Source organism: Aythya marila (assembly GCF_965140915.1).
Source record: "Aythya marila genome assembly, chromosome: 6".
NCBI lineage: Eukaryota > Metazoa > Chordata > Aves > Anseriformes > Anatidae > Aythya > Aythya marila.
This window is the reverse complement of record NC_139047.1, coordinates 24,520,200-24,547,888: the sequence shown is the minus strand read 5'-3', so window position 1 is coordinate 24,547,888 and position 27,689 is coordinate 24,520,200. Positions and strand designations below refer to the sequence as shown.

General features: G+C 39.8%; 1 protein-coding gene across 1 annotated transcript in view; it reads right to left on the bottom strand.

Moving 5' to 3' along the window:
* Nucleotides 1-27,689, bottom strand: part of ADCY5 (adenylate cyclase 5) — a 215,830-nt gene that overhangs the window by 81,673 nt on the left and 106,468 nt on the right. Inside the window, exons 2-3 of the mRNA XM_082763626.1 lie at nucleotides 10,171-10,320; nucleotides 4,897-5,018 (exon numbers count right to left, since the gene is read on the bottom strand). Of these exons, the coding sequence (XP_082619752.1) occupies nucleotides 4,897-5,018; nucleotides 10,171-10,320 (272 nt within the window). The remainder of the gene's footprint in view (nucleotides 1-4,896; nucleotides 5,019-10,170; nucleotides 10,321-27,689) is intronic.

The window sequence follows — 27,689 nt, the reverse complement described above, 5'->3', positions numbered from 1 at the left end:
TATTTGGGGAATTTTTGAAAATATCCAGAGAAGAACTGCAACAAATTTATACACTCCATAATATAGTTGTATTTTTTAAAGATGGTAAAATGAAACTGCTTTTTGCTTAGCTTCAATAACATCTCATGAAAAAAAAAAGTATGAAAACAGAATCCAGATGAGCTCCTGACCAAAACCAATTGGCATAACTGCCCCCAAAGACAATCTGCTGTCTGACCTGGATTTGAGAGAATATGCCTCATTGTAAACCCATTTAGCATTTCAAAAAGCATGTTTCTTTTAGCAAGCTGGAAAAAAAAGTATCCTCATGCCTGTACTCACCAACCAGAATACACCATTAAGCAGCACACTGCTTTGGCACTGGTATGTCCCGTTACAGCTCTATTCTGGGAGCCCTCCTACTAGCTGCAGTCAGAGCCCAGCCTTATACTACTACTTAAATTGAAAACTCCTTTAACCCCAAGAAACATTCATACTGGATGTCCTGCATGCAAGGACAGTGGCAGGAAGGAGAAGGTTGGTTGTTTAGTTGAAATTATTGCAAACCATAACATACATAGCATCTTGCAATCTAAGAATTTAATGCCCTTTATAACAAACTAATTAAGTGTCAAAACACCTGTAAGATGAAGAGGTTCAGCTGACATGGCCGACTGAATATCCTGACACTCAGACAAAGTGCGACTGTTTGGTCATTTCTAAGGGGAGAATTTTTGGTGTTAGAATGTAATTTGATCAGAAGACTAATTAAAAATGAGTTTCATTTACAGAGCTGAAAGCACATGGACTGTTTTACTTCTGCAAAGAGTTTGGTTTGAGTTGTCAAGATGTTTAGAAACCCGTGAGATCAGGTTAATGTTGTTGAATACATGATTCATAAGAATTATGTGAAGGGTAGAAAAGAGGAAACTGTCACTTTCACCATGCTTGGATGCCAGCCCTAAAATAAGCTTCTTGAAACAGTTCATCAAAGGAATTTCAATGACAAAGCCAAGCTTGATCCCTTCACAGAGGACTTCAAACCTTCTTTTATAGAACAGAGATTACTATATTTGGCCAAACCTAGATAACATTAAAGCCACTATCACTGCAGCAAGACGCTATAAATAGCTATAGTAATGTAAAACATCTAAAATTCCGCCTAGGAAGCATTTCAGATAAACAGTATTATCTATGCGTATTTTAGGGTTTGTCTATCAGACATAATCTCATTCATGATAAAGTGAACTGCTTTACTTATATAACTCACCTTGTTGTTTACCCAAAATTACTCATATGGTCTTGGGAACTCCTTTCCTGATTGCATTTGACAATAGACTTTATATTTAACACACATATGTGGGAAAGGTCATGTCACGCTCTACGGGTCTCCATTTGTCAAAGTTAATTCTCATTCAATAAATCAGGATGGAAAATGGTTTCGTTCCCCGTTCAAAGGTTCTGTTCATTTGCATCTCAAAAGAGAATATTAACCCCAAACCTCTTCAACTTAGTTTCTTCATCACCCTAAATTCTTCAGAATGTAGTCTTGAAGCAAATTTTGTTGCCAAAAATGACAGGAAATTATATTTTCATTGTGGATAAATTAGTCTCTGAACTTTACTTTCCATAACAATAAGCAGGAGATTATGAACTCATTCACAGGAAGCCCTGATAAGGTTCTAAAAAGATTTGCTTGCATCCATTCAGGTCAGACAAGCCACTTTACTTCTGCATAAAAACATCACCTTTCCCCTGTAGAGATAACCTAACCCCTAAGATAAATGTAACATAGTAAGCAGTATCATGGCAGAACTGCCTTATGAAAGGATCACAGCTGTGTTTTACAGGCCTACTCTTGGCAGCTGGGAAAGATCTTTCTACATAGTTTGTATGTTAGTTAGTTTTGTTTTGTTTTAAGGAAAAAAAGTGTGTAATATAATGTCCAAAACCAAGCATATCACAGAAAAACTGGTCATTTCAAAACAGAAGGAAAAAAACACACAGCAACTTGACATAATTTTAGTGTAACATTTTCTGCTGGTAGAGTAGTTTGAGTTTGTGTTTTAATTTCAATTAGAGGTGGTCCCAAAAGCCCGGGCCCAATCATCCCTGAAAATTAAAATATTTAATCTCGTCTGACACAAGATTTTGCAAACTTCTTCTCCCACACAGCATGTCAAGGCAGGCTAACAGAGCATGGCTGTGCCCCTGAGCCTCCTGAGCTCACAAGGCCAGAACAAAATTTGGCTGGATGGAAACCACCAGTGCCAGGCAGGCTTAGGGACTCCACACAGACTGGGGAATCAGTGAGCACCCTGAACATCCAGAAAAATGGGAGCTCTCGAATTCGAGGTGCTATGAAAGAAAACTTAAAGGTTTAAATCAACGGTGAACAAAATTTCCCATCCGTCATACTTTCATTTACAATTTGCCTTTTTAACTAACCTGGGAGAGTGGGAAAAGAGAACCGTTTCATACGGCTGCTGGCGGAGGGAGACACGCACCTCTGCACACACACATGGACCTTTCCCACCTCTGAGAACTGAAAGGAAATGCTTCTGCTCATAAATCATTAGCAGGAAACCAGATTCAATGGCTGGGCACAGCACCCTTGCGTCGACTTCACTTGCTTCTCAATTGCCTTGACACAATAACCTTTAGCTCATAAAAACTCAGATCTTATGACATTTTTGAATACTGACAAAAACAAAACAAAATTGCTTGGAGTGTTCTAATCTCAAAAACCTCCTCTTGAGCATTTCCCCCTGAAAAGTAATGTGTGCACTTGCTTTTCTTCAGCCTATTCATTATTCCCCATCATGGAGGCATTACCCCCTGCCACCAGCGTGTTTCTGGGTGCATGTAAATGCTTCAAAACCATCCACGGCAAAATTCCCACCAGAGGTGGTTTCAGAGCACCCAGGCAAGAGCAAAGGCTCCATGCTGAACTCCTAGTGTGAAATGAGTCATTTGTTCCAAATCATGTTTCCTTTTTCAATATTCATACTTAGTTATTCATCTCCCTAAAGTATATGAAGATGAGATGTTCCTACATTACCTTCTCTTTGCTTTCAGTACATATGGGTAAAGGCTACAAGAAGCCATTGTCTGGTAGGGTGAAGGAACTAAAGAAGAAAAATATATGCATATATTGAATACCATGCTTGTGCATTTGCTAATTTAGCATATTACTTTTAATTAGTTTTTATTTATTTAGTGATATAGTTAAAACAAAATTTCAAAGCATCATCATCCTAAAGAGATAATCACTTTTACTAAGACTTGACTGTACAGAGTGACTTTTAGACCTGCAAATAATGATATATGGAAACTAATGTGGAAGAATATAATACCATACTGATTAATCTCATGTCATATCCAACAACTTACATTCAATTTGAATGTCAAGCTGACCTTTGAGTACTGGAAAAAAGTAATTCCTCTATTAGGAAAACACACAAATGCCATCTATCATGAGAAATTTACAAACCTTCTTGAACAAGCTAAGTGCTATTAAGGAAAAATCGAATGCAAAGCCAAAAACCATCATCTACTGTAACACTTATGCTGTGGGCACTCTGGGAGGCCTCTTCCCCTCACCTTCATCACCATATGTATATTCTTTATTTTTCATTACAGAACCATTTAAGCATTTTACAGCTGATAATATTTTTGTCTTCAGTATTGCTAGGGGATCTTTAAAACTTTGCCCAGTCACAATTAAAACCTAACCTAAAGGTCCCTCTTCCCAGTTTTCTGCTTGTACATTACCTTTCTACTCCACTGCTAATACTAAGGAAACGTCAATTTGCTGCAGTCTTCAAATGCTTCAGAATTTTAAGTGAATTTTACCACATCATCTACTGGAGATTACGCAGGTGCAGTATATTGGAGATGCAATAAATCCACTTTTATTTATTGAGCACTAAGTATCAGAATATATAATTCACCAACGTACTTAAACGTAAGAGAGAAGACTACACAAACAGTTTACAAGAAAACCTCTTATTTGAAGGGAAGAGAGAGGGAGGAATGAATGAGACTCTGTCCCCAGCCCTGTGTCTCAGTAGAAGTATTTACAGACTTACAGAGCTGTTACACAGCATCAGGCTTGGCAGAGACAGAAGTCATTCCCAAAGACGCCAGGTACAACAGCAGAATTAAAATATGTCAAGATTAAGTTAAACTACTTTTCATTGCAGCCCGTGAAGATCTCAAGCAACATCAACAGCAATATCAAGTATGAGTTCATTCCCTCTTCCCTGGGAAGTGGACACGGGGAAGCTGGTGATGTGCTGAATCTCATGGGGACAGACTGCCCCAGCAACACGGACTGGCTGTGATTCTGCACCACTTCCCAGACACCAGACATTCATTTCATCTGCTCATCCAGGCAGACCAAGGAGTGACACGGCCTTGGGTGACTGAGCAGGTGCCAGGGGCTGCTACTAATGGACCCCCTGCTTGTAATTACAGACTGGCAGGGACTACTCCAAGTGATTTTAACCTCAGCTGGTCTCTGTAACTCACCCCCTGGAAAGTGCTGTCAATCTTTGACTTGCATCCCTTCAATGCTTATCAGAAGGGTGCTTGTTACTGTCAAAAAAATATCCAAACTCAAACATTCCACCTGTTCAAAGCCACCGAGATGCAATCCAGGAAAAAGAGAAAAAATAAAGAAGCTAAGGAAAGAGATCAGTTAAAGCTGCTCATCAGATGAAGATGTTGCAGACATGTGGCAATCCTCCTCACGTCCTATAAACAAGCTTACAAAAGTCAACTGGTGGCACTTGAGAGCTTTTACACTTATTTTGAATTAAGTGCTGCTGTCATCTTCATTCCCAGGCCTTAAGTGCTAAGTACTGGGATGGTCCCTCCTCCCCTGGCAGCTGGGAGATAGGCTGCTCTTCTTACCTGACGTTGTCATGCTTCTGGATGTAGATTTTATGAAACATCATATCTTCCTGTTTGGCATTAATGTCAGCTTTCATCTCCATGGCAACATGTCGAGGAAGTACAGAGAGCAGGAGCCGCTCCTGTGGAGTCAGACAGATGAAGCAATTAAAACACCTGCTGCCCAGTTAACAAACACACTTTGCTCCGCGCTGGGGAGAAATGAAGTCATCAATTTGGGGAGCGAAGAGTATGACCAAGTGAAACCACATCCATAAACCCAGCAGGTGACCCTCTGTCAAGGCATCTGCAATTCTGTCCTGACCCTGAAACAATAATTCAATGATTTTAGAGAAGAAAATATTATTTTTCATCCCAGCTGCACTGGGCCTGTGATTAATGCCAGTTCTTGCAAATGAAGGATCCATGCAACTCAGAAATTGCACATACACATTCCTGGAATGACTCTGCTAAATGATACCATCTGACCTTCCCCACAGCCTCTCCACACCACCACGAAGTCCTCTTTCACACAGCCCTACAGGACTGACACCCCAACACCCTTGGGCACCTTCTACAATTCCTTCCTTTCCTATCTAATCATCTAGGCACATTCCCCCAACAGGCACAAACCTGTTCTTGGCAGATAACAAGTCAACAGGAATGCCCCAATAAAACTAGCATGAGAAGTTAGCCCAACTATGCAACACGCTGTTATACTTCTACACCTAAAACCACTCCTAGTGCCCAATTGAATTAAGACCTGTGCACCCACCCACTCACCTCCAAAAGTATTTCCAATAACCACCTTCTGTCATCAGCATTTCATCGCTCTTCACCCTCCCTTGAAACAACTAAATTGCACTTTTATTTACTGATAATAGCTTTAGGGTGACTTTCATAACACCATTTTGTAAGCTGTTCCATATTTAGTTTTGTATGCTAGGCAAAAATTAGTTACATGACAAAATGATGACTTTCTGGTAATTTTCCTAAAAACTCACACAAAAGCCCGCGCTTGCTATTATTCTAAATTCGGTGGCAATTTCATGCAAAAGCTATAGAATTTAAACCTGCAGGTAATATGCACCCCAGGGACACATTTGTGTATTTCAGGTGTCTCACCTGATACATTCTGCCCAGACCGTGCAATCCCTTAATTTTATTCCCACTCACACCCTTTGCAGTTCAGGGGAAGTTTTTGCTCTGGCTGGAGAAGGTGGGGAGCATCTCCTCAGGGCTCAGCTACAGCTCAACCTGCAAGCAGTGCTCTGGAATAGCTGAAGAATCCCAAAAGCTTGCGCCACTCTTGTTTTTATTATTTTTCTTCCCCTGCAGTGAGCAGAAGAAAAGGGCCTTCCTTCCTGACGACACAGACACAATGTAGAATAAACGAAGGTGCCTAACCTTATCTAACAGCTCATTAATTCTCAACAACACGGGGAGCAGTTGGGCTCAAGCTGCAGCCCTGACTCAGAGGGGTCAGCATTCCTGTATTAATTACTCACATCACCAAACCTCTTGCCCACACTTCAGTTATAAACACATTCCTGGATTCTAATTTCTGGCTTTATCTGAAAGTTCCCCACTTATTTCTTCCTCTAAGGAGAGAGAGAAACGTTGGGAGAACCAGATGAAGATGGATTCACTGGATATGTGCTCAGGATGCACAGAGACATTTTATAGGCTGCAGCATTGCCCAGTATTTACTTTTTTTCCCCTCAACGTGTACCTTAAAGAGATTGATTCTTGCCTCCGGTCCCTGAGGAGGTAGTAATAACACAGGAAAAGATGTGTTGGAGGGATGTCTGTCTCCCCAGCTCCAAACTGCAGCAGTCCTGACAAGATACTTGTGTTTTAAAGCACTCTCACCTTCACTGGCATACTACATGTGCTAGCATTCACACTGCCAAATTTTATATATGTATATATATATATATAAAGATTATGAATCATGCACGTGTCCTCAGGCTTCTGTCAGCTATTAGTGTACTCCTTGAGCGTAAAAGCGCAACACATTTTGTATGTTTACCAGGGTAACTGGTGTATACACTGCTGTCATTTGCATATTATAATAGGCATCCTCAAATGTGTGAAAGCTGCTATTCTACGTGTGATTTTACACATCCTTTAAATAACTCAGAGCTCAATGGGGAGCTCAGGGGCACCCGCAGGTTTGGAACATTCCCTGTGGGCGCACCAGAGTGAAGGATGATTTTTTTTTTTTTTTTTAACTTGCTTGAAAATCAGGGACATGTCTGAGGGAGTGAGTTTCTTCTACTAGTACTCCAAGGGATTTTCACATAGATTTCTGGATAACTTGTGCTTGAGAACCTTCACCCCTGCTCTTCCTGACGCCACAGGCATTTGCCAGATTAAACCACCAATATTTTCAAGACAGTTGAGATCTTCATGAGACTAACACGACTCTGACCTACCACCGATTGGGAATAAGACTTAACAAGTGAAACGAATGCATGCAACAGGAACAATCCTTCATGCAACAACTAATTAGGAGGTTTAGCCGTGTTACAGAGCTGGACATTATATTCATCCTGTTTGCTGGGAGCATCATGATCGCTGAAAATAACCTCGGAAACTACCAGGAGGAGGCTGTAACAAGTGCTTTAGTAAGGCACAAGCCACGCTAAAAGACCTTCAAAACAACAACAAAAAAATCCTTTGTTTTATTTCAAATGGAGCACAGAAATTAAAGTCTCCACCAGAGTACAATTTTCATTTTGGTGTAATGACTAGAATGTACTGCAGCCCTCACTGTAAAATCACTTATGTACAAGTGAGGTGGCTGGGACTGCTGTTTTACAAGTCTAACAAGGCAGCAGTCTGACCTGATAAAAAAAGCAAAAGCAAATTCATATATAATTCTCACTTCAAAATACGATGCAAGTATAGTTCCACTGAATTATACATTAAACAAATGCATACCAAGAAGCACTAGTCTCTAGAATAGGCACAGATTAAAGAGTAAAATACAGAATCTACTCTATTTACATACATCCACATGGATATATGTATACGTGGGTGGATATATAAAACACACATCCGTACAATGCCTCTATACTACACAGGAATTTTAACTGTTTATGTTGCACTCTCCCAAGATGACCTCAAAGCATTAACCAATATTCAGTGTGCTACATCTGTCCATTTGTCCTCAGGTTTAATAACACTTACTATTCATCACAAGTTAAGTGATGCAAAGATGTAAAGAAGAAGACAACTTCACAAACAGAAGACAAGCAATGCTAGAAGGAAAACTGCAGTCTCGACAACCAGCCTTTTACTCAAATCCTAAGTATTTGCAGATTATTGAGAATAACTATTTTTTTTCATCCAATGTTATTTTATTCTGTGTAAGGAACGGTAATTCCTGTTATGATTCTGCCGTAGGTTATCTCAAGTAATAAAATCATTGAGGATTGTCTATTCTGGATTGGACACTCTGGATTGCTGTTTACTTTCTTTCTAATTTTGGATGCTAGTAGAAGCTTAATAAGGGAAAATATACACTCCTTTGCCGGAGATAATCTGCCTGCCTTTAATAGAGAACAGCACACAAGAGCATCGTCAGGTCTCCAGAAACAGGCAAATGATGATAAGAGCGCTGGGCTCTTTCCCTCCATACCTATTTGGAGACCAGCTCTCACAGACACAGGCTGAGCTGCCGGTATTTGCATCTGCTGTCACCTCTAGATTATCTCGATGCATTATGCATAGGGAGGCATCTGAACTGAACCTGGAAATCAATGTCGGCACAGGCTGTAGCAGCAAATAATCTTATTAGGAGTCCCCAGCTGCCAGGATCCACAGTTCCTGCTGGATGTACTGCAGGGCACATCTTAGTGACTGGCTTTGACCTGTGTTTTACTGATGTCCTAGCTTTCTCCTGCATGCTATGGTACCTTTGGGGAGGGGAAGAGGGACAGGTAAAAAGGCCTAAGACTATGGCACTTGTAAGGACATTTTTCATGTGGTATTTCTGGCACAGAAGCTCCTAAATCCAGAACAGCACATTCATTTGAGACATGCAAAGGCAGCCTCTCAGCAGGGAGGACAGACCTGGAATCAATAAATAAAATAGGGTATTCTCTTGGCTCAGTTCTTTCCTTCATTTCAAGGTGCCAAAGGAGGACTGGCCACTTGTTTCATCTTTCTGAAACTACATTTGTGACAAAGGAAAAAGGAGCTGCGATTGTGAATTTGGTATTCATATATATATTGTCAAAATAACCGTAAGGGTTAAGCAGGAAGTATGTCAGCCAGAAGAACCACATAAACGCTGCCAAAAGACTGATCCATAGATGCAGATGGGCTGGGACATGAGGGAAAAGTAAGCTGTGTTGCCACAGAGATAAAAAGATGCTCCACTCGATTCATTCCCCTGACCTGTTCCCCAAGTTCACAGCCACAACCAAGCTACAGGATACCTCTCAAGGGAAGACTGGAAGCCCCATTTCATGATTCCCTTCAAATTGGACGGGAAAGACCACTGCAAAACACGCTGCAGGTTAGAGATGTGTATTAGTAAAGAAATAGTCACACTGCCCAAAAAGTCTTTCATATCTAATCCTGAGGAGACAAGAAGTTCATTGCCACAGAACCCACAACTGAATTAGGGGAGCCAATATGGTCGGTCCCCTTGAAAACTGGGCTGTTTATTGGCAGCCACAGGTCTTTTTATAGCACACAAACATTGGACATATTGATGAAACTTACTTTTCAACAAAATAGAATTGACTTGAGGCCTATATGGTGCGCAAAGGTGTGCAAGCAGGCAGGGAACCTTGGACAAGGCAAGAAGAGGACTCTCTCTGGAAGCATCAAGGGACAGTATATTCTGTGGCCCAATTTTTATCTCTTTCACTTCAGAAACCTGCCTTATCTGTGGGTAGTGGCTTTGCTGACAAACATACCACATTTTGTCCTCACAAACAGGGTCCACCTGAAGCCTGCGTGCTGCATCCGTGTTCAACACGCAGCTCCAATGTGTGCAAAAAAACAGTGCACACTCTCTGTGTACTATGTAATTTTCATCTGCAGAGCAGAGTCCACAGGATTTGTTGATGTCTGTGGACAAATCCATCAGTGCACTGGGGAGGAAATACTCCCTGAGTTCTCTTTTAAGCCTTTAAAAAGCCTGCTGTCTCCTATCGGCCTATTCTTGCCTGCATCAGTCATCAAGCAAGAGGCCTGCAATTCCAATCCTACAGGAACAATTTGCATGCTAATTCCATTTCAGCAATTTCATTTTTTATTTCCCACTGTTGCTCTTACCTGCTGCTGGTTTTCCCTTTGAGAATGCAGCCTGGCTTGTATGCATTCCCTCGTCTCCTGGAAAGCCTGTCTTTGGGACACCTCTGCTGGGTAGTGGGTACAGACGCCTACAATGTTTGTACAGGAGAAGATGAGAACATTGGAGACCAGCTGCAACAAAAGGAAAAAAAAAAAAAAAAAAAAAAAAGAGAAAGAAAAAAAGAAATACTTGATTACATTTTGGAAAACTGCCATCAGTAACAAAGCACAGCTAGAGCTCAGCCCATTCCATCACTCCCTGATCCAAGCCATGGTTAAACCTTAAGCTCTTAATTCCAGTGTAGTTCACTTCTCTAGTTTTTAAATACAAAACTTCCATATATGGCCTTAAATATATGTTCTTAACACTGTGTATCACTTCACTGTAAGAATACAACTCTACTAGCAATACTGTAATCTTGCTTTTGGTAATCCAGTACCTTGCAACTACTACAACAAAAATCCATCTAAAAATGCTACTACTGTGTCAGCTAAGGTGCAGCTAGGACTCCTGCAGACAGACCTAACAGAGGAACACAAATATTTCTGTGCTCGTGTACCTACATATCTGGCTTGAAAACATACCAAAGATACATTAAACCGCTACTTTGAAATAGTGCTTAAATAATGAAGGGAAAATGCTGTTTGTTTTTGTTTTTTCTTCACAGGGTTTAAGAGCAATTGGAATATCTATTTCATCTAAAAAAAATTTGTTACAAAATTTTATGTTAAAAATACATTTTTAACATTTTTATGAACATGACTAAAAAAGAGTTATTAAGTCTGGTGTATATTTGGATTGGACAAGTACAAGGGAAAAGCTATGTCGCTCTTCTGCTTCCACATGGATTATGTTTTGTAACAAAGCAATCACATAACTTTTGCTGAAAACTAGTGTTGCAACTCTCTTATTTCCTAACCATTTTTTAATAAAAAGGAAAAAAGCATGCCCATTGCTAGCATTTGGTTCATGTATAATGTTCAAACTGCTTCTGACAGTATCATATAAACATTTCCCTTGACAGAGGTCAAAATACAACTTCTGGAGAGCTGCACAAGCTGTACTGTCTCTCCCTTTGAGGACAGACTTATTTGGAACACCTCTCATCTCTTCTAGGGGAAAAAAAGACGGTTAGAATTGCAAGATTCTTAAAAATAGGAATCTTTGGCCTATTCTCTAATGAGTTCAGACATACCCATTGCCTTTGTTACTAGTAATTTCCAGACCAACCCCTTCCCTGAAAAGGCAGGGCCAGGCTCTGAAGGCAGCACCCATGTGGCTGCCTCTCAAGCCCCAAGCTCACAGGGGATGCTCAGGACTCCCCAGACAAAGTTTAGTGCAGGAGAGAGGAGCTGTCCCCGTGTCACACACCAACACCCCGAAGAGCAACAGTGTCTCAGAGAAAGCCCGCTGGGACTGACTATATCCATACACAGAAGACAGCAGAAATTGTTTTATTAACAACTCTGACCTGAAAGAGGATTTACACAGAAAAATCCCATCTTTCTGTTCAAAAGAAGCAATACGTTAAAGTACAGCCAGCTGAGGGACTTCTCCTCTCAGTGGATGACTGCCAGTAGATGGCAACACCCAAAGCTCCCGCATCAAAGTGCCGCATGCACCTGCACTGAGTTCCCTCACTTAGGTATGACAGTAAAACACAGTGACCCACAGGTTTTATCTACATATATTTATATACCCATAGGTGGTTACCATCAGTATCACTTACACGTATCTGCAGGTAACTGGTTTCCAAGGAGGAAACTACTTCTCATCCCTTGCAGATTGCTCCCTCCATCCAAAAAGTCCATGCAAGGGACAGATGGGCTACAGTGCAGGTCATACACACACATGCAATAAGCCCCAACCCAAAACTCACATATTCCCCTTACAATTATCTTCTTACTCAGCTCTTTCTATTGCTGCCTGGATCTTCCCATGTCTGAAGTCCCACATTTCTTCCCCAAACTGATCAGACACCAGCCAGCTGCCACCTAGATCTTGCCCTTGCACTGCTGCATCACATTTTTTTGCTTATAATGAGCAAAAATGTGGGGTTTTAAGGATGAAAAATCCCTACAAAGTACAAAAAATACTAGTGCTCATTGTCTTGAAGAAACATCTTAAGAAAGGAGCAGAAGTAGGCTTTCCTGGGAGTTACTCTGATTCCTGCTCCACGGCTGCATTACTGGCAGCCTGGGAACAGCATTTGTCCAAGTTCAGGATGGTTGGTATGAGCTCGAATGGGTTAACGCTAAGTAGCATGTTTTGCATGGCTGGATTACAGCGAGACTCCCAAATCCTCTCTATTGGAACTATTTAATTTTACAGTAAATGGAAAATTTGTCAGTGCACATAAAACAGCACGCATCACATATTCAAAATGGAAAAAGATGAGAGCACAAATGACTTTCAGGAACTATTCCATTTTCTTTTTTTAACCCCCAAAAGACGAGACTTGATTTCACTTAGAGTTAGTAGTGCAAACCCAAAGCAAACTCCCCAAAATACTGACTCAACTCTTGCACCCAGAACAGCAGACAATGGCTGGTTTAGATGCCAGGCAATGTCTCAGGAGTTAACTGAGCAGATAAAAGGAACAGTTCAGTCCTGAAGACAAGCTCTTCATGGGTGTATCCAAGGGACTTCGCAGACTGATTTATAAGTCAGACACAGATGACCATGCTTTGTCTAGGGTGAATAAAAACTATATGGCAATGTAATTTTTAAGTAGAAAGGGACAGACACCTGTAACTATTCTGTTAAACAGAAGCTCATTGAATTCACAGTGTGGCATCTTTGAGGGATGCCATAGGGAGAGAAAGAGGGAAATCAATGTAATGTTGAGAGTATCAAAGATCTGCAGAGATTTAAAACTGCAGCTCCTACTATTTGCAGCAACACTTGTTATGTAGGCAAGAGCATTTGTTCAATATGTGTTCTCAATAATTTTCTTCATGAGTATTTTAAACTATATTAAAGCAGAAAAAAAAAAAAAAAAAAAAAGAATATCTAATCTCAATTTTTTCACAGTCCGCTGTCTTAATAAAATAAATTTGTACCCCGTTTGCCAAATGGTACTACAAGCTTATCAGCTTCCTTGCCATTTTGCTATGGTAACCAGCTTCAGTCCCAGGAGGAAAGAAATGATGTAGATATTAAAAAACTGATTCCCTAAGCTCCATGGCCTGAAAAGTAAAAACATATCATGGCAACTATTTCAGACAATCTGTGCTTGAAGAGCTGTTCAAGGCAGTGGGAAAATACAGTTGGCTATTTTGGAGCTGATTTCCTTCCCCTGCCTCGCTAGACATTTAAACTAGGAAGTTTCCTGCCCTTCTGATTTTAGAAAATAATAGTTTATAAAAGACCATTTCACTTACCTATAAATCCTAGATAAGCTATTAAGCTGGCCTACAGTATTGCCATATTTGAGTGTTTCATAAGCTAATATGTTTACTCTTAGAGCACCTGTGTGTGGCAGTGAAATGCTATTATCCTGATGTTACTGAGGCAGAGCTCTTTAAAGGCAATTTAGTATCTAACAAAAAGTACTTGGAGGGTTTCTCAAAAAATTAGCGCGACTTCTTCATTCCCCTGAAATAATAGATCTCAGTCTCATACAACAGCGCAGAGTGGCCAGTTTCCAGTCACTTTGATTTTAGCTCACAACCAGAGCAGTGTAAGGCTTTTGTTGAGTCCCTTGCAGGAAACTGTTTTCAATATTATTTTTTTTTGGTGATGGAAGGAAGAAAAAAAATAGAGAGAAGAAGATGGAAACAGTTTAGTTCCACGTGTTTGAGGAGTTATGAAAACCTGGTATTACAAAATCAAAATTGAGAGCTAAATCTGGTCTGCCTTTATTGTTACAAAATTGATGTTTTGGGCATTTCAGGCAAGACTGAGGAGGAACCCTGATGGTTCAGTGATCACCAAGTCTTCCAGACCATCACAAGCAGAAAGAAATATCAGCTTGAATCAATATTGCCCAGCTTCTCCATACTAACTTTCTATTTGATTACTCTTCAAACACCAGCTGCTATTCAATATGTAATTAAGAGACAACAACATGCTTAAGAGGGGTAGCACCAAGATAAATTTTGTTAGTTCCTTACCTCTGCCAGAGAAAACAAAGATGGTTACTACCAGGAAAATATGGGCCATATTCCTCTGAATATCACAGCTCATTATTATAATCACAGCTTTTATTTTTTTATTTATTTTCCAAGTTACCCTCCTCTAGTCAACTTCTCTTGCAGAGGCTCAGGGTTATTTCTGTTCTGAGATCCCAGTATTGAGCTATTCTCTACTAGTTTCTAACACCACACAGCAATATTTTTTTTTCTATTTATTTTTCATTTAAATCAGAATATTTTGCTATTTCATGAAGTCCCATTTTGCAGACACCCCCTTTTCAAGCTTTTACTGTGGGACAGTAAAAATGTCAAAAGGAGAAGGAAAGCACCTAGTGTTTAAGGCCAGGTTATATGGGGCTGTGAGCAACCTGCTCTAGTGGGTAGCATTGGGACTAGATGATCTTTATGGACCCTTCCAACCCAAACCCTTCTATGATTCTATGACACACAGAGACCAAAAAATCACAGAAAACTATCCAGAGGAAACAAACGATGTTTCCCATCTTTCTGGAGTTTTTCACTGCTCTGCCTCTGCTTTTCAGTTCTCATAACTGTTATCCAGTAGGAAATCTTTTGTTAAATCAATTATTGGTAGAGCAGCTAGGTTAACAGCAGACAACAACTGAGTTTCTAGACTATCTTTTATAGTGGTTGTATAGCGAATTGACCAAGGGGACCAATTATTAATTACAGGGGAAAACACTGAAATTAGATTTACTTTTGGGAGTTTACTTTTGAGGAAAAATTGTTACAAAGTTTTAATACTTATCTGAAATAGAATATAAGACCAAAAATATGATGGTGTACAAAAGTGCTAACTGTATTTCTATAGCACCTATGTGTGTGATTCAGAATTGGACACATGGATACATTTTAAAGCTTCAAAAATAAGAAATGCAAACATGAAAAAAAATTGTTAGGAGGTATAGCTGATGCTGTTTTTTAAACACTTTCCCTGAACAGCAATTAACCCTGTATTGCCTTTTTATATACGAATATCTAGTAAAATAATAAAAATAAATTAAAAACAAACAAGAAAACTGAAGCAGCTACAGAGCCAAAGGCATAATGAAAATTAAGAAGAAAGACAACATCAGCTGGCAGCAAGATCAAATTACTGATGTATTTGTGCTGTATATACAACATCTCCCATTTCCCAAAGCTACAACTAACAGAGTACTAAGAAAGTGAAAACTTGTAGATTATGCTAAAAAGATAATTAAATCGAGTCATGTGGTCCTCTCCTCCTGCTTGGCCAGTGAAGAACAAGAAAAGTACTAGCGAAGAAATTAGGAAGAAGTTTTTTTATTATTACTATTTTAAATGTGACAAGTACTTCTACTGACTTCTTGAAATAACAGCAACAACAAAAGATTAAATCAATACACCAGTCTCAGAACACATTTTCTGAAGTTGCTAAATGGTGCCTTTCCTCTCTGTTCTGCTCCTTCTGTGCAGCTACCACTTATTTGGATCTCGAGCAGCACAGAATACTGATTATAGCCACTATCTTCCAAAGACTTCTCTAAGTGCACTTTATGTATGAGTAGTGATACTGAAGCCAGCTCTGAAAATTTAAATGCTTCCCTATGTCATGGCATAATTTAGCAATCCAAAATCTGCAGAATTTATTGAAGAGTGATGCTCTAGATAGGCAGTGTATCCACGCAGTTAATGTTGAGAACAAAAAAAATTCCTTGTAGAAATTCTTTTGACACTTTTTTTGCACATTCCTTCCATTTAGGAAGCCTACAAGGAGCACAAGCTGCCTACTTCAACCTTTCCACTAGATTCCACATTCAGCATGAAGTTACTTCTTGAGAGTGAAGCAGTGGTACCAGGGCTGAAAACACTGAAAGAACCCTCATGCCGCTTGTGAATATCTTTACTGAAGAATTCAAGCCAATAGAAGCACTACACTGAAGCTACTCATTCTGTATATTTCAGTGACCACCTCACCTTTCCACCCCAATACGTGATGCTCTTCTACTTCCAAGGGAAAGACAAACAATTATTTTGCCCTGCATAAGTTCAGTCTTCAGAATAAAAAAATAATATCTAAATCACCTTTAAAATACATACCTGCAGGTAAAGACATAATATACTGCATACCTCATCCAGAGGAAAAAAATAACATTCTGATATTTTTCAATTCTTCCAGTTGTTTCAGATGACAGCCAAATGTTTGCTGCTGCTTTCTTAATTTTAACCTCACACCCTGTTCTACAAGATTTTCATTCATTTACTGACTGCTGTAATAGCAAACCTTGCGTGCACTCCTTCCTGCTGATATCCTCATTGCCATACAGAATACAGAAACATAAAGGACAATATTTATGATTTGGGTTCGTAACTAAAACTTTTAATCACAATTTTATTAAAGAACAAAAATATTACAAACAGATGTATTTTTAGTAAGCTCAAGAGGAAACATTCTTACATCAAACTGATAAATGCTACTTCCTCATCAGTGGGTTTATTTTGTTTGTTTGTTTGTGTTTTGAATTAATTTTTCCACTGGGATTTCAGCAAGATCCTATTTTCTTCAGTTACTGAGTGATAAGGTGCAGAGGAGGAGAATACACTGTCCCGACCAAATCTTGGCATAACACCAACTAAAAGAAGTATTTCCGTGTCTAAATTTTCCTGGAACTCTATCATGATCCCAGCAAAGCATCCTCTGCGTGGTGGCACTGCCTGGTAGGGAGGAAGCTCTCTGCTAGGAACAAAATAGCAGGGAAGGAGATCCCCAGGTCCTATCGGCCATCCTCACTGAATCCCCACAGCAACCAAGTTTCCATGCATCTTTACTCTTAACAAACTCAGCGAGCTACAAATAAGGGCCAGTTTTCACGTGAGGAACATTGATGGAGAATTAAGCAAGCTGGCAGTCTGGGGCCAAGTGTGACAGACAGGGAACAGGGGCATTTCTCCCTTCCCTTGTCCTGTTAACAATTCACCCCTTACCTTATTATTTAAATTGCCACTTCTGCTAAGTTGTTGCACCCAGGCTGTCTCCTCCAGCTCCTTATCTGAGCATCCCACCAGCCAGATGCCTCTCCTCACCACGTGCGCACTGGCAGAAGAGCTGAGCACCAGCAGTGCCCTTGGCCACTTCCAATGCCAACCTCTCGCCAGGCGCTGTCACAGCCTCCACGAGGCAAAATGTACTAGAAACGGAGCGGGGGACTCCTGCAGCTCTGGGCAGGTTTAACATGCCAGCCCACCTAACTTGAGCCTAGTGAAAACACATCTGTACTACACTGACAAAGGCATGACGCTCCATTTAATACACACTAACTGAGCAAGCAAATGTGTATTTTGATTTGATCCATGATTGGAGCAGGCCTTTGCTTACTTTGCTTTTCTGCATTTTTTTTGGGTTGGGATCAGGTTGTACACGGCAGCCAGTATTTTCCTACAACATCTCAGCCGAGGCGACCTCCACAGCCCATCCCAGATCTTCACGGTCACCTCCACAGCTGCCACCACCTGCTCTCTCCATCCTCCTGGCACGGGGTGCTCTGTCTTGCAATCACCCTGCTGCCAGCAAACGCAAACACACTTCACAGAGAAGCATGTTTCCCAAGACCTGTGCTGCTTCCAGTGGCTATGAGAAAAAATGCCCATACTAAATAAGCAAAATTACATCCCTCAACATCAACATCCCTCTGCCTCCCCACCACAGTGCACTCCAGTCCTTAGTGTTTTTGGGAATATCTCTGGGAGCCCTGTGCTCAGACACTGGCAGTGCATCGCCCCTTATCTTCCACTGTCATTTGAGCACAGGAGTCACCTCCAGGTCACTGGGAAAACAAAAATATTTATCTAGTTACATGAAAGTCTTATTTATCTGGGAAAAGAGAGCATTTGCCAATTGCTCAGCAGGCAGAAATGAGTGCCCTAAATACAGTCTGTAAAATATAAAAATCATTATTTCCCAGGCAGTTGAGTGTGTGTTTTTTGGGTGGTGGTGAGTTAGGTTGGTTTTGCTTGTTTGTGTGGGAAGAAATAGAAGATGAGAGAAAGAGTGGACTACAGATGGATTATTTTCTCTTGTTTTCATTTTAAGGACAACCCCCTTCCTTCTTCTGTTGCTTCAGGTTCCCACCAGCTAGGCTCCTTCCTCATAAACCCATATCACAACACACATTTTTAATATACAAAACTCCCCAAGAACCACTAAGTCTTTGCTCTCGAACTGAAGCAGTGACTTTTATCACACGCGGCACAGGAGCAGCACTCCTATCAGATAGCACAGAGCATGCACAGCCCCTGCTAACATGCAAGCTTACCTAGGAGGGATCTGAGAGGATCCCAACTGAACACCCAGCTTTAAAAGCTAACGTGCTGCTTTGCCAGCTGTTACACTAAGCTAAGCTTGTGCCTGCATGGGAGGGGTTGCATACAAGCTGAGACTCAGTGTTGTATCTTACAGAGATAAACTGGATGTTTAAATCAAACAGATTCAGTTTCAGCAATGCAAAACAAAACAAAACAAAACGCAAAATCTCAACCAAATTTTAATTGAGCACAATGGACAGCTTGAAGGCACATTCCTTGGCCTTCAGCTTTGTCATGCTGAATTTCAAAGGTCTACAGAAAAACAATAGTGATTTTAGAGAGAAGCTCCAACAGACTCTTCAGAGCTGTTTATACAGACAAGTGTAAGACAACCTAACTCCTAACTGCAGTGTTTACAATCAGCTCTGTGTAATACAAATTACAGAACACAATTTAGCCTGCCTTTATTTCTCTATATTGAGCCCCTCTTTCCTCTGCTTTTTGACCTGCAATACTTCACTTGTACTGTAACACTCATTGCTGTCCACCTTGGATTCTCTTCTCAGGTCCCCCATCCTGTCTCTCCTCCAGATATACACACAAACACACAGCCTCACAATTCCAGGATCAAACCAAACCAATATTTTAAAATAAGCCAAGATGAACCTAATACTTTTCTTGGTTACTCAGCTACTAGATGTGCTTTTCGCAGTGCAGGGCACATTTTTAATTGCTTTGCAATATCTGAAGGAAAAAAAAATCAAGTTATATTTTCAAGGCATAAGTATTGAAAACATTCTCCAAGTCCCATACCACGAGACTGCATTGTTAATTTCTTTAAACATTCTGAAATGGCAAGAAGCTGGCTTCTTGAACTGAGATATGCTACAATTGATGGTTATTTTTGCTAGGGCCTTCTGCTCTCGCTGGCAAATGTATAAGATGAATATCCTGGAAATATTGGTATTACAATACTGTAAAAATTCAAATGCTTAACAGAAACAAACAAATCAACATAATTTTGCTCAAGATGCACAATTTGGAAGAGTCTTTGAATTCTGACATATGAAATAAGCTGGGTCTGCTGAGAATTGGGCAGGATATGAAGAAAAGAAATCCAAATTTCTTTAGCTAGTGGAAAATTTTGAGTCCGTAATTGAACATGTACTTTTACTCTCCCAAAGATCATTACCAGAGATTATGCAGCTGAATAGGTTTTCTGAGGTGAACTTAAAATAGACCTAATGTCATACTGACCTCCCCAAGAGGATAGTATACACCATAGAAGTGGACTTTGAAAAAAAAAAAAAAAAAAAAAAAAAGTGAATTACAAATACTTAAAGTAACCTAATCTGAAGAAGAAATAGAGAGGGGAAAAGAAAAAAAAAAAAAAAAAAAAAAAAAAAGGAAGACTTTTTTTTTCCAGAATTTTTTGTAACATAACAACAGAACAGTAGAACAGTAAGGAACTTAAGAAACCCCATGGACTATGTAGTTCTCTACTTGTCTCTTAAAAAGTATAGTATCCAAAAACTGATACAACAGTCCTGTTGAAGTTTAAATCGCACTGAATAGCCTTACTTGTTTGCTTTATATTATATACAGTACTTGTCTTTATACATCCCAAAGAAATACTTTCCCTGGAGTGGGTAATATTGATCATAAATAAATCAGTTTGCAGTTTACTTTCCCTGTGAACATCATCTGTTGCTTCACTGCTTAAACACTTAGTCATGATGTTGCAATAGATTTTTCATTTCCAAGAATACAGTACCTGTGCAGATAGTCTTGCCTAGTAAGCCTTTCACAACTCATCATTTTGTATTATTTTGAGCTTTATTAGTACACTTGAAAACAAAATGAGTTTATGAAAAATACTTCAAACATAACTGATAACTAGGAAGATAACTAGACAAGTAATTGCTTTAAGAGGAAAATACAGCTGAGAGAGGCTTTGCTATCTACTGAAAATGAGGTGCAGTTATGGCCTTTATGTCTGAGAACTGAGAGCCATGTGAAAACAAACAAACAAAAAAGAAATTATCAAGAGATAATGATAATTTTAAAAATGGCACAAAATGGTGAGAAATCTTTTAGCATGTGATCAGTTCCGTGCCCACTGTTTGAAATCATAAATTGGTTCTTTGGCATACCACTGTAATCTGATACCATTTGTTGGTCTAAATACAATAGGGAGCTACCAAGTAGATTTTGATAAAAAAAAAAGCTTTTGATTGGATCCAGTTCTCTATTCTTATCAGTTTATCAACTTAAGACAGATAGAGCTAGAGAAAATGCTGAAATAATCTCCCCGATCTTAGCTCATCAAACACTTCTTAGTGCTTTATGATAATCAATAATGAGCAAACATGAGATACCCCTTCAAAGGCAAAGCAGGTGGTCCTTGACAGATTGCAATGATAACGAATACATCAGCTGGTATACAGAAGGCCCAAATGCTCTAACATGCATCCTGCTGCAGCGCTTGTAAAATCACAGTAAACAGAAGAAAGTCATAACTCCAGATAAGCAGTGCAAACCAAGGAGAAAACAGAAACAGAAGAGACATGTATAAGAGATTCAACTGGGTCTTCTCTACCTTTGACTTCTATCATCCTCTGCATCTCCAAGACAGTCTTTAAAATAAACCAACTATTCTTCTGAGAACTATAATGTCAAATATCTTTCCTAAACAGTAGAAAAGCTTCTCAAAATGCTTTCATCAGAAGTTACAGAAAATAGTATCATGTAACTCTTAAAAAACAAGCAACAAAATCCACCATCTCAGATGTATCTTTTTTGCTTATGACTAAAAAAAAGAGAAGCACAAACATTTACACTTTTTCTCTGATGATTACACATTTTTCTTTTACAACTTGAATTCAGAACTCTATTTTTTTTCCATTGCTTTTTCCACCTGTAAAATAACTTCTGCTCAATAACAAACTAGGTTTACAACCTCTTCAAACAGCAGGTCTGCAGAGAACCAAATGGTCCTCTGTTGCAACACCTAGCTGGCACACAATATTAAACACTATTTTTGTCCTGGGACTGCCTTAACGAGGGAACAGAACTAAGGTTGCAGAGGCCACCTAAATACTGAATAACATTCATCACCTCACAGTCAAATTTTTATCAGTTTCAATCAAGGCTCAGTAGGCAATATGTCACATTGCCTAGCATGAAAGTCCAACTTCACAGCTTCAATTTGCCCTTAAAATACCATTTTTACAGTGTAATATCGGTATATCTGATTATCAGCACCAAGCAGATCTCTGCTATGAATGACTGTTTAATTAGTTCAGAACAAGCTGTGCTGCTTTCAAACAGAAACTAGTTGGAAAATCAGCACTGAATTTCATCAGACTGTCAATACCTATTTGATACAAGCAAATAACCTGAACTTGAACTCCAAGGAGGGTATTTACTTTCCCCACTGTTTTCTCCCACTGCATATGGGTCAGATGCTAGCATCTAATTATGATTTGACCCAACTATGCATACATCAGGTCTAAACAACAGGAAATAGAGTGCCAGAAGTTATCTATCCAAAGGAATTCAGGAAGGGAATTTGAGATTTAAAACAGCAGAAACAGGAATATACTGTTGGGTGACTTCCCATTCCTTTCTTTAACCCAATTATTGTAAGAAGGGTGATTTCTTCGAAGAGGGGAAGGGTAGAGAAAGAAAGACCTAAAAAGTGCATTGTCCTAAGTCCACCATTGAATGTAATATCTTAACAAAATCATTAAAAGCACAAGTTAATGTACCTGACACTGAATAGTGAAGAAACTTGGTTGACCATGAAGTGCTTTTTTGCAAGCATGCCTTCTCAGCTCTGCTCCTGCTTCTCAGTTTGTGTAACATCAGCTCCAGTATCAAAGGAACAAAAGATGCACCTGGCAGTAACAGCTTCCACTTTAAGGAGAAAAAGGTTGGTCCTCGGACTGAAAGTGGATGGAAAATGTGCTCAAGTATATCTATTTGTAAAGTGTCTGGAAGCAGTCAAAGATCCCCTACATAGAAAATCATCTTAATAACAGCAGGTGCAATTCCCTCAGGGGAGGTGAACAATCCTATGCCATGGCATCTCATTTTTTTTCCCCAGCTCTGCAGAATTCCTTCATTCTAACTACAGTTAAATTTTACCCAGAACATGTTCAATCAAGCCCCCTTTTAGCTACTCCATCTATAACAGTTGTATCAAACAGACAGCACACATTTCTTCAGGCTACCTCATGAATAAAAAGGCACGTAGCCTACACCTCTCCTGATCTAGGTATGTTAGGTTCCTATTTGAGTACTCCAGTGTTCCTTGACATAGCTCATACAATGATTCATCAACAGCAAGTACTAAGCAATTAAATAACTTTGGTCCCTATTTTGTTTCACCATGCCAAACTTCTTAATACTCAATAGAGAATGCAACAAAAAAAAAGCACAAGGCAATGCACAACATGGACATTTATCCTTTCATGAGAAAGGTTTTAGGCAAATGGACAACAGTGACAGGCTACTTATTACCTTTACCTCTGTTCTCAGTACGTACCAAGGGCATGTCCACAATATTTTTCAACACCCACACTTGGCACTTGCTCAACGGATGGTAATCGCCACTGATCAAGGAGCTAACACTGGTTCCACACTGTGCTGTGGCCTGAAGCCAGGCTGGACTGAGGGGATCCCAAGGGTACAAGACCCAACCAGAGTTTCTCCATTACAATTTCTGCTATGTCAGATCTTCTCAAAACAGAGCAAGAGCTCTACCATTGAATAGCTTATAATGAACAGATGTGTTGTTACCTGTATGTGCTATAATTCATCCCCACAGTATGATTGCTACATGAATCTTCAGAGAACCAACAAACATTTAATTAATCCTCTCTCCACCTTTCACCTCAAGTAGTCAAGCACTTTGTGGTAAGACTCATAAAATATTGGCACCATCACGAGTATTTTATTCACACAACAGAATTATTTAATCACTGAAGCTATCGTTGCTAATTTTTATAACTATCTTTTTTTTTCTTTAAATGATCATTTACCTCTGTCTGTGTAGTAAAGCTGACTGAATTGGAGGGTGGTTGTTTTTTGTTGTTTGTTTTTTTTTTAATAGCCAGTGAATTGAAGGGATATTACACATTTCCAAACCATGGAATGCTCTACAGAAATTCAGGCTAGTTATTTATTGGAATCAAGGGTCCTGAGATCTTCTTTCTATTTGGCAGGATCTGATAATAAGGGAAAAACAGTTGTGACAATTCCATGTACAGGTTTTATTTTATATTTTAAAGAAACCGGCATATTTCTGAAAATACCTTTTCTCATATACTTCCTCTTCCACCACAGTTTGCTCTTATCTGTAGGCTCCCAACTACATTGTTGTCTGCGTACCTGAGTATAATTCACAGAATATCCTGAGCTGGTAGGGACCCACAAGGATCATCGAGTCCAACTCCTGGCTCCATAGAAGACCACACAAAAATCCAAATTCAGGAAAGCGCAGCGCACCAGCAACACGCTGCTCCCCCTCGCACTGCAGCAGGAGGAGACAAAATGGCGGCCGTGGCTGGCCCGCCACCTGCCTGAGCATTCGAGTCCTTCTCGACTTGTCAAGGTGTGCAGAAAGTGGACTTCCAGTCCAGACCTTGAGGGTTAAGATTCAGCCACAATTTTAGCTCTTCTAGGAGACCCTCTCTATTCAACTAGATATTAGACGGGGTTCCTATCCAGTTTTATTTTGGTAAATTGACCTTTCCCTTCTGTCATTTGGCTATTACCGCCGTTCCTTGCTATGCATGTTACAGAACCCACTTCTAATTGCTCTGCAACAGGTAAATTAAAACCATTTTGTGTACTTTCAAAGTACGCTTATTGGAAATACTCTCCAGCTCCTGTGCTGCAAGACTCAATCACTAATCCATTTAAGCAGCACGAAGTGATAGGTAAGTCAAATGCAAATTTAACTAGGAGATGAAAAAAAATTCTTTTTTCTCCTGGCCCCAGAGGGAAATCAATTTTTGGCACCTGAGCCCACACACTCAAAGATTTTCAGATGTATAACTTGTACCAGTTCATTAAGATGCTTTGATGATGTGGTTTTAGGAGCCGAAACTATCTGTATAAAAAGTTTGATACTTAAAAGCTGTTTAAACAAATGAGCTGCTCCTGAAGTAAAGTGCAGTCTTTGGGCACCCAAAATCAAATCTAATTCATGTACTTTTTTGAACCTCAGAAATCTCAGTTCTTGTTCTCCTGCATGTTCTGGTCTAGCAATTATATCCCGAGTTTTGATGGAGACAAACACTGAGTGGTATTAGCAAATGCAGTGAGGGTCACTGTTCAGAAGCGGAGAGGCTGTTGATTTTATTTCCCACTGGAATCCACTGGGAATAAATGAACTACAGGAATCCAGAAGAACAGCTTGTTCTGGCTTTGCTCTGCTTGAGCAGGAAAAAAATGTTATTAAAATACATACCCATACGAGGACTGAAAACAGGCTGTGAGGTCTTTTGCTGTCAAAATGACAAGCACAAATCTAGACCAATGCTGGCCAAAGCAACTGCCTTTATTTTGATCGCTGCTTTATTGCTTTTTAGTATTATAATTATTATTAGCAATGGCATGTCAGTATTGCTGTCAATATCGCTTCCCTCATCATACTATCAGAGAATGCCCAAATCACAAATGTTTCCTTTCAAACCAACGCTTCATAGTGGTTCCAGCAAGGAAGCTAATGACTGAATAAATACAGGGTGGCAGTCCACTTCTAGCAGACTCAGTCTTTCAAACTAGTACACAAACTACCACATATCCCTCTATCTGATAGACGAGCAAACTCCAACCCTAATACTTCAAAGAAATCCTGCATTAGGCCAATCTATCACTAGAATAACCTACCTCCACACAACACCCCCCCCAAATCCCACTAGTTAGGTATTGATTTACAATCTTCTGTATGAGGGTTTACATCTCTTTCACTATACAAAACACAACATTTAAGTAGGGAAGGTGTGAGTATTGATCTTAATGCAGTCTTCTTGGTACTTGTCTGCTACTATCTCTTCCCTACCTGCAAACTCTAGATTCAATTTCTGATTTTACCTGCATTTCTACATAGAATAGAAGAACATAGATAGAGTTAATTTTGTATCATCAGAAACTGCTCTAACAAGTGTTATGTGATTTCCTACTTGATCATTAACCTGTCAAATTCAGCATAATAAACCCTTCACCAGTTTAAGGAAATACAAAAGACTTGTCACAGTGAGAATTTTAAGAACACGACAATCATGTATAAATTAAACAAAAGTACTGATGCTACTTTCCACAGCTGGATCTGCAAGAAATAACTTTCCACCTTCACACAGTAAAAGCAACTGTTTCTGAAAGAAGTTTGTGCTTTTTTTTAAATTTATTAAAACTTTCTAAGCTTTCCGTGCAAAGGACTTGTCTGAATCACAGAGTCACTCAAAGTGACACTTGAATGCTTTTCAGGAACCAGGCAATGGTCTGGTATACATTAAGTTTATAATCTATATTTCCTTGTAGTCTATCACAACCTAATCAAACTATGTCAACAAGCGTTAAGAAGGGAGAACCAACACAGTAATTTTCCAGCCACGTTATGCCAGCTCACAAACGCCAAACTTTCCCTGCCAGTGTATCTGCAGAGCCTGACAAGTCAGTGCATTAAGTGTACTGCAATCTAAGCTGGAAGCAAGTTAACACTGGCTGATTTTCTAATACAGCGTTCAAATGCAAGAAATACTTCCAAAATCTGTACAAGCAGTATGAGGACAATATTCCAGATGCAACTTGCACTCCTGAGTTTGGAAACATCTGCACTAGTGGATAAAAAAGCCTTTTATAAGCAGTATCAAGTTAACGAACTTCCCCAAAGTGTAAAGAGAGCCATAAAACAGATATCCTTAAGTGGTAGGACACTGAAATAATGAGGGCTATAATTCTGTAGGAGGAAATTCAGCCTGTTTTTATCCCCTCTCAGTGATTTTTGCTAGCTAGCTCCACTAGCTACAGCTTTCCTAGAAAGAGGGTCTGGAGGCTGGACAGGGATTTCGGGCTTCAGGGTGAAGCCTGTTCCCTGCCTGTTCAACATATTCTGCTTAGTCTTTAACCAGTGTCCCCTGCTGCCACAGGATTTAGCACACCAACCATGATAAAGCACGATGTGTATCATCTCCCTCAAGAGATCATTCCTCACAAAAAGAGGTCAGTCCTCAGGACTTAAAAGAGAGGGTCTTCAACGGTATCCCAGAAGGCTTCTTCCCCTCTTTCTGAGTAACTGGTAGATGGAGCTCTTTGGGTAGTCACACGAAGGAGGGCTTCTGGCTGGGACTGGCTGTCCCTGCTGAGCATATCTTTATATAGCCAACAATTTCTCTGGTGAAGTGAGCAGACAATACTCCTGGTGGCCTTGTCTGATAGCAGTGGACGAGACTGTCCTTTCTCATTTGCTCACTTCTTCACTTGTAGCCCTGCTTGATTTATTTGTAGCAGCAATACGTTAATGTTATCTGACAGCTACTATTAAAGTGTCACAAGCATGTGTATGCAATAACGCAGATGCTGCAGGGAATCCACTGCAGGCCACTGTCTTCCCAGGCACAGAAAGCAAGGGGAGGGAGGGAAAGTACCTTACAGAGCAGAAATGTTCCACTGTTTTCTACTGCTCTTATTTGGAGGGGGAATTGACAGATAGGGGCAAAGGTTAAAGAGTTAAAAGACATGCAGAAAGCATGGCAGTGCTCAGACATAATCAATGTTGCAAGCTTTGTCACCTGTGACCTGATATTTAAAAAAACACAGCAAAACCAAAAAACACCTGCCCTTAGTACACCAAGTAGATGGGAGATATGGACTGTCAGAATTTTAGGAGATGTAAAAAAAAATCATTTGTTTTTCAGCTTCCTTCTTCACAGCAGTATAGAAGTGTGGTGATAAAATGGCAGAAGTTTGGTCTGACGACATTTACAACCTCCACACCCCCTCAAGTACTTACAGATCTATCGTTTTAATGCCCTTGCAAATGAGAGAGATATTACCCTCATGTTTCATAT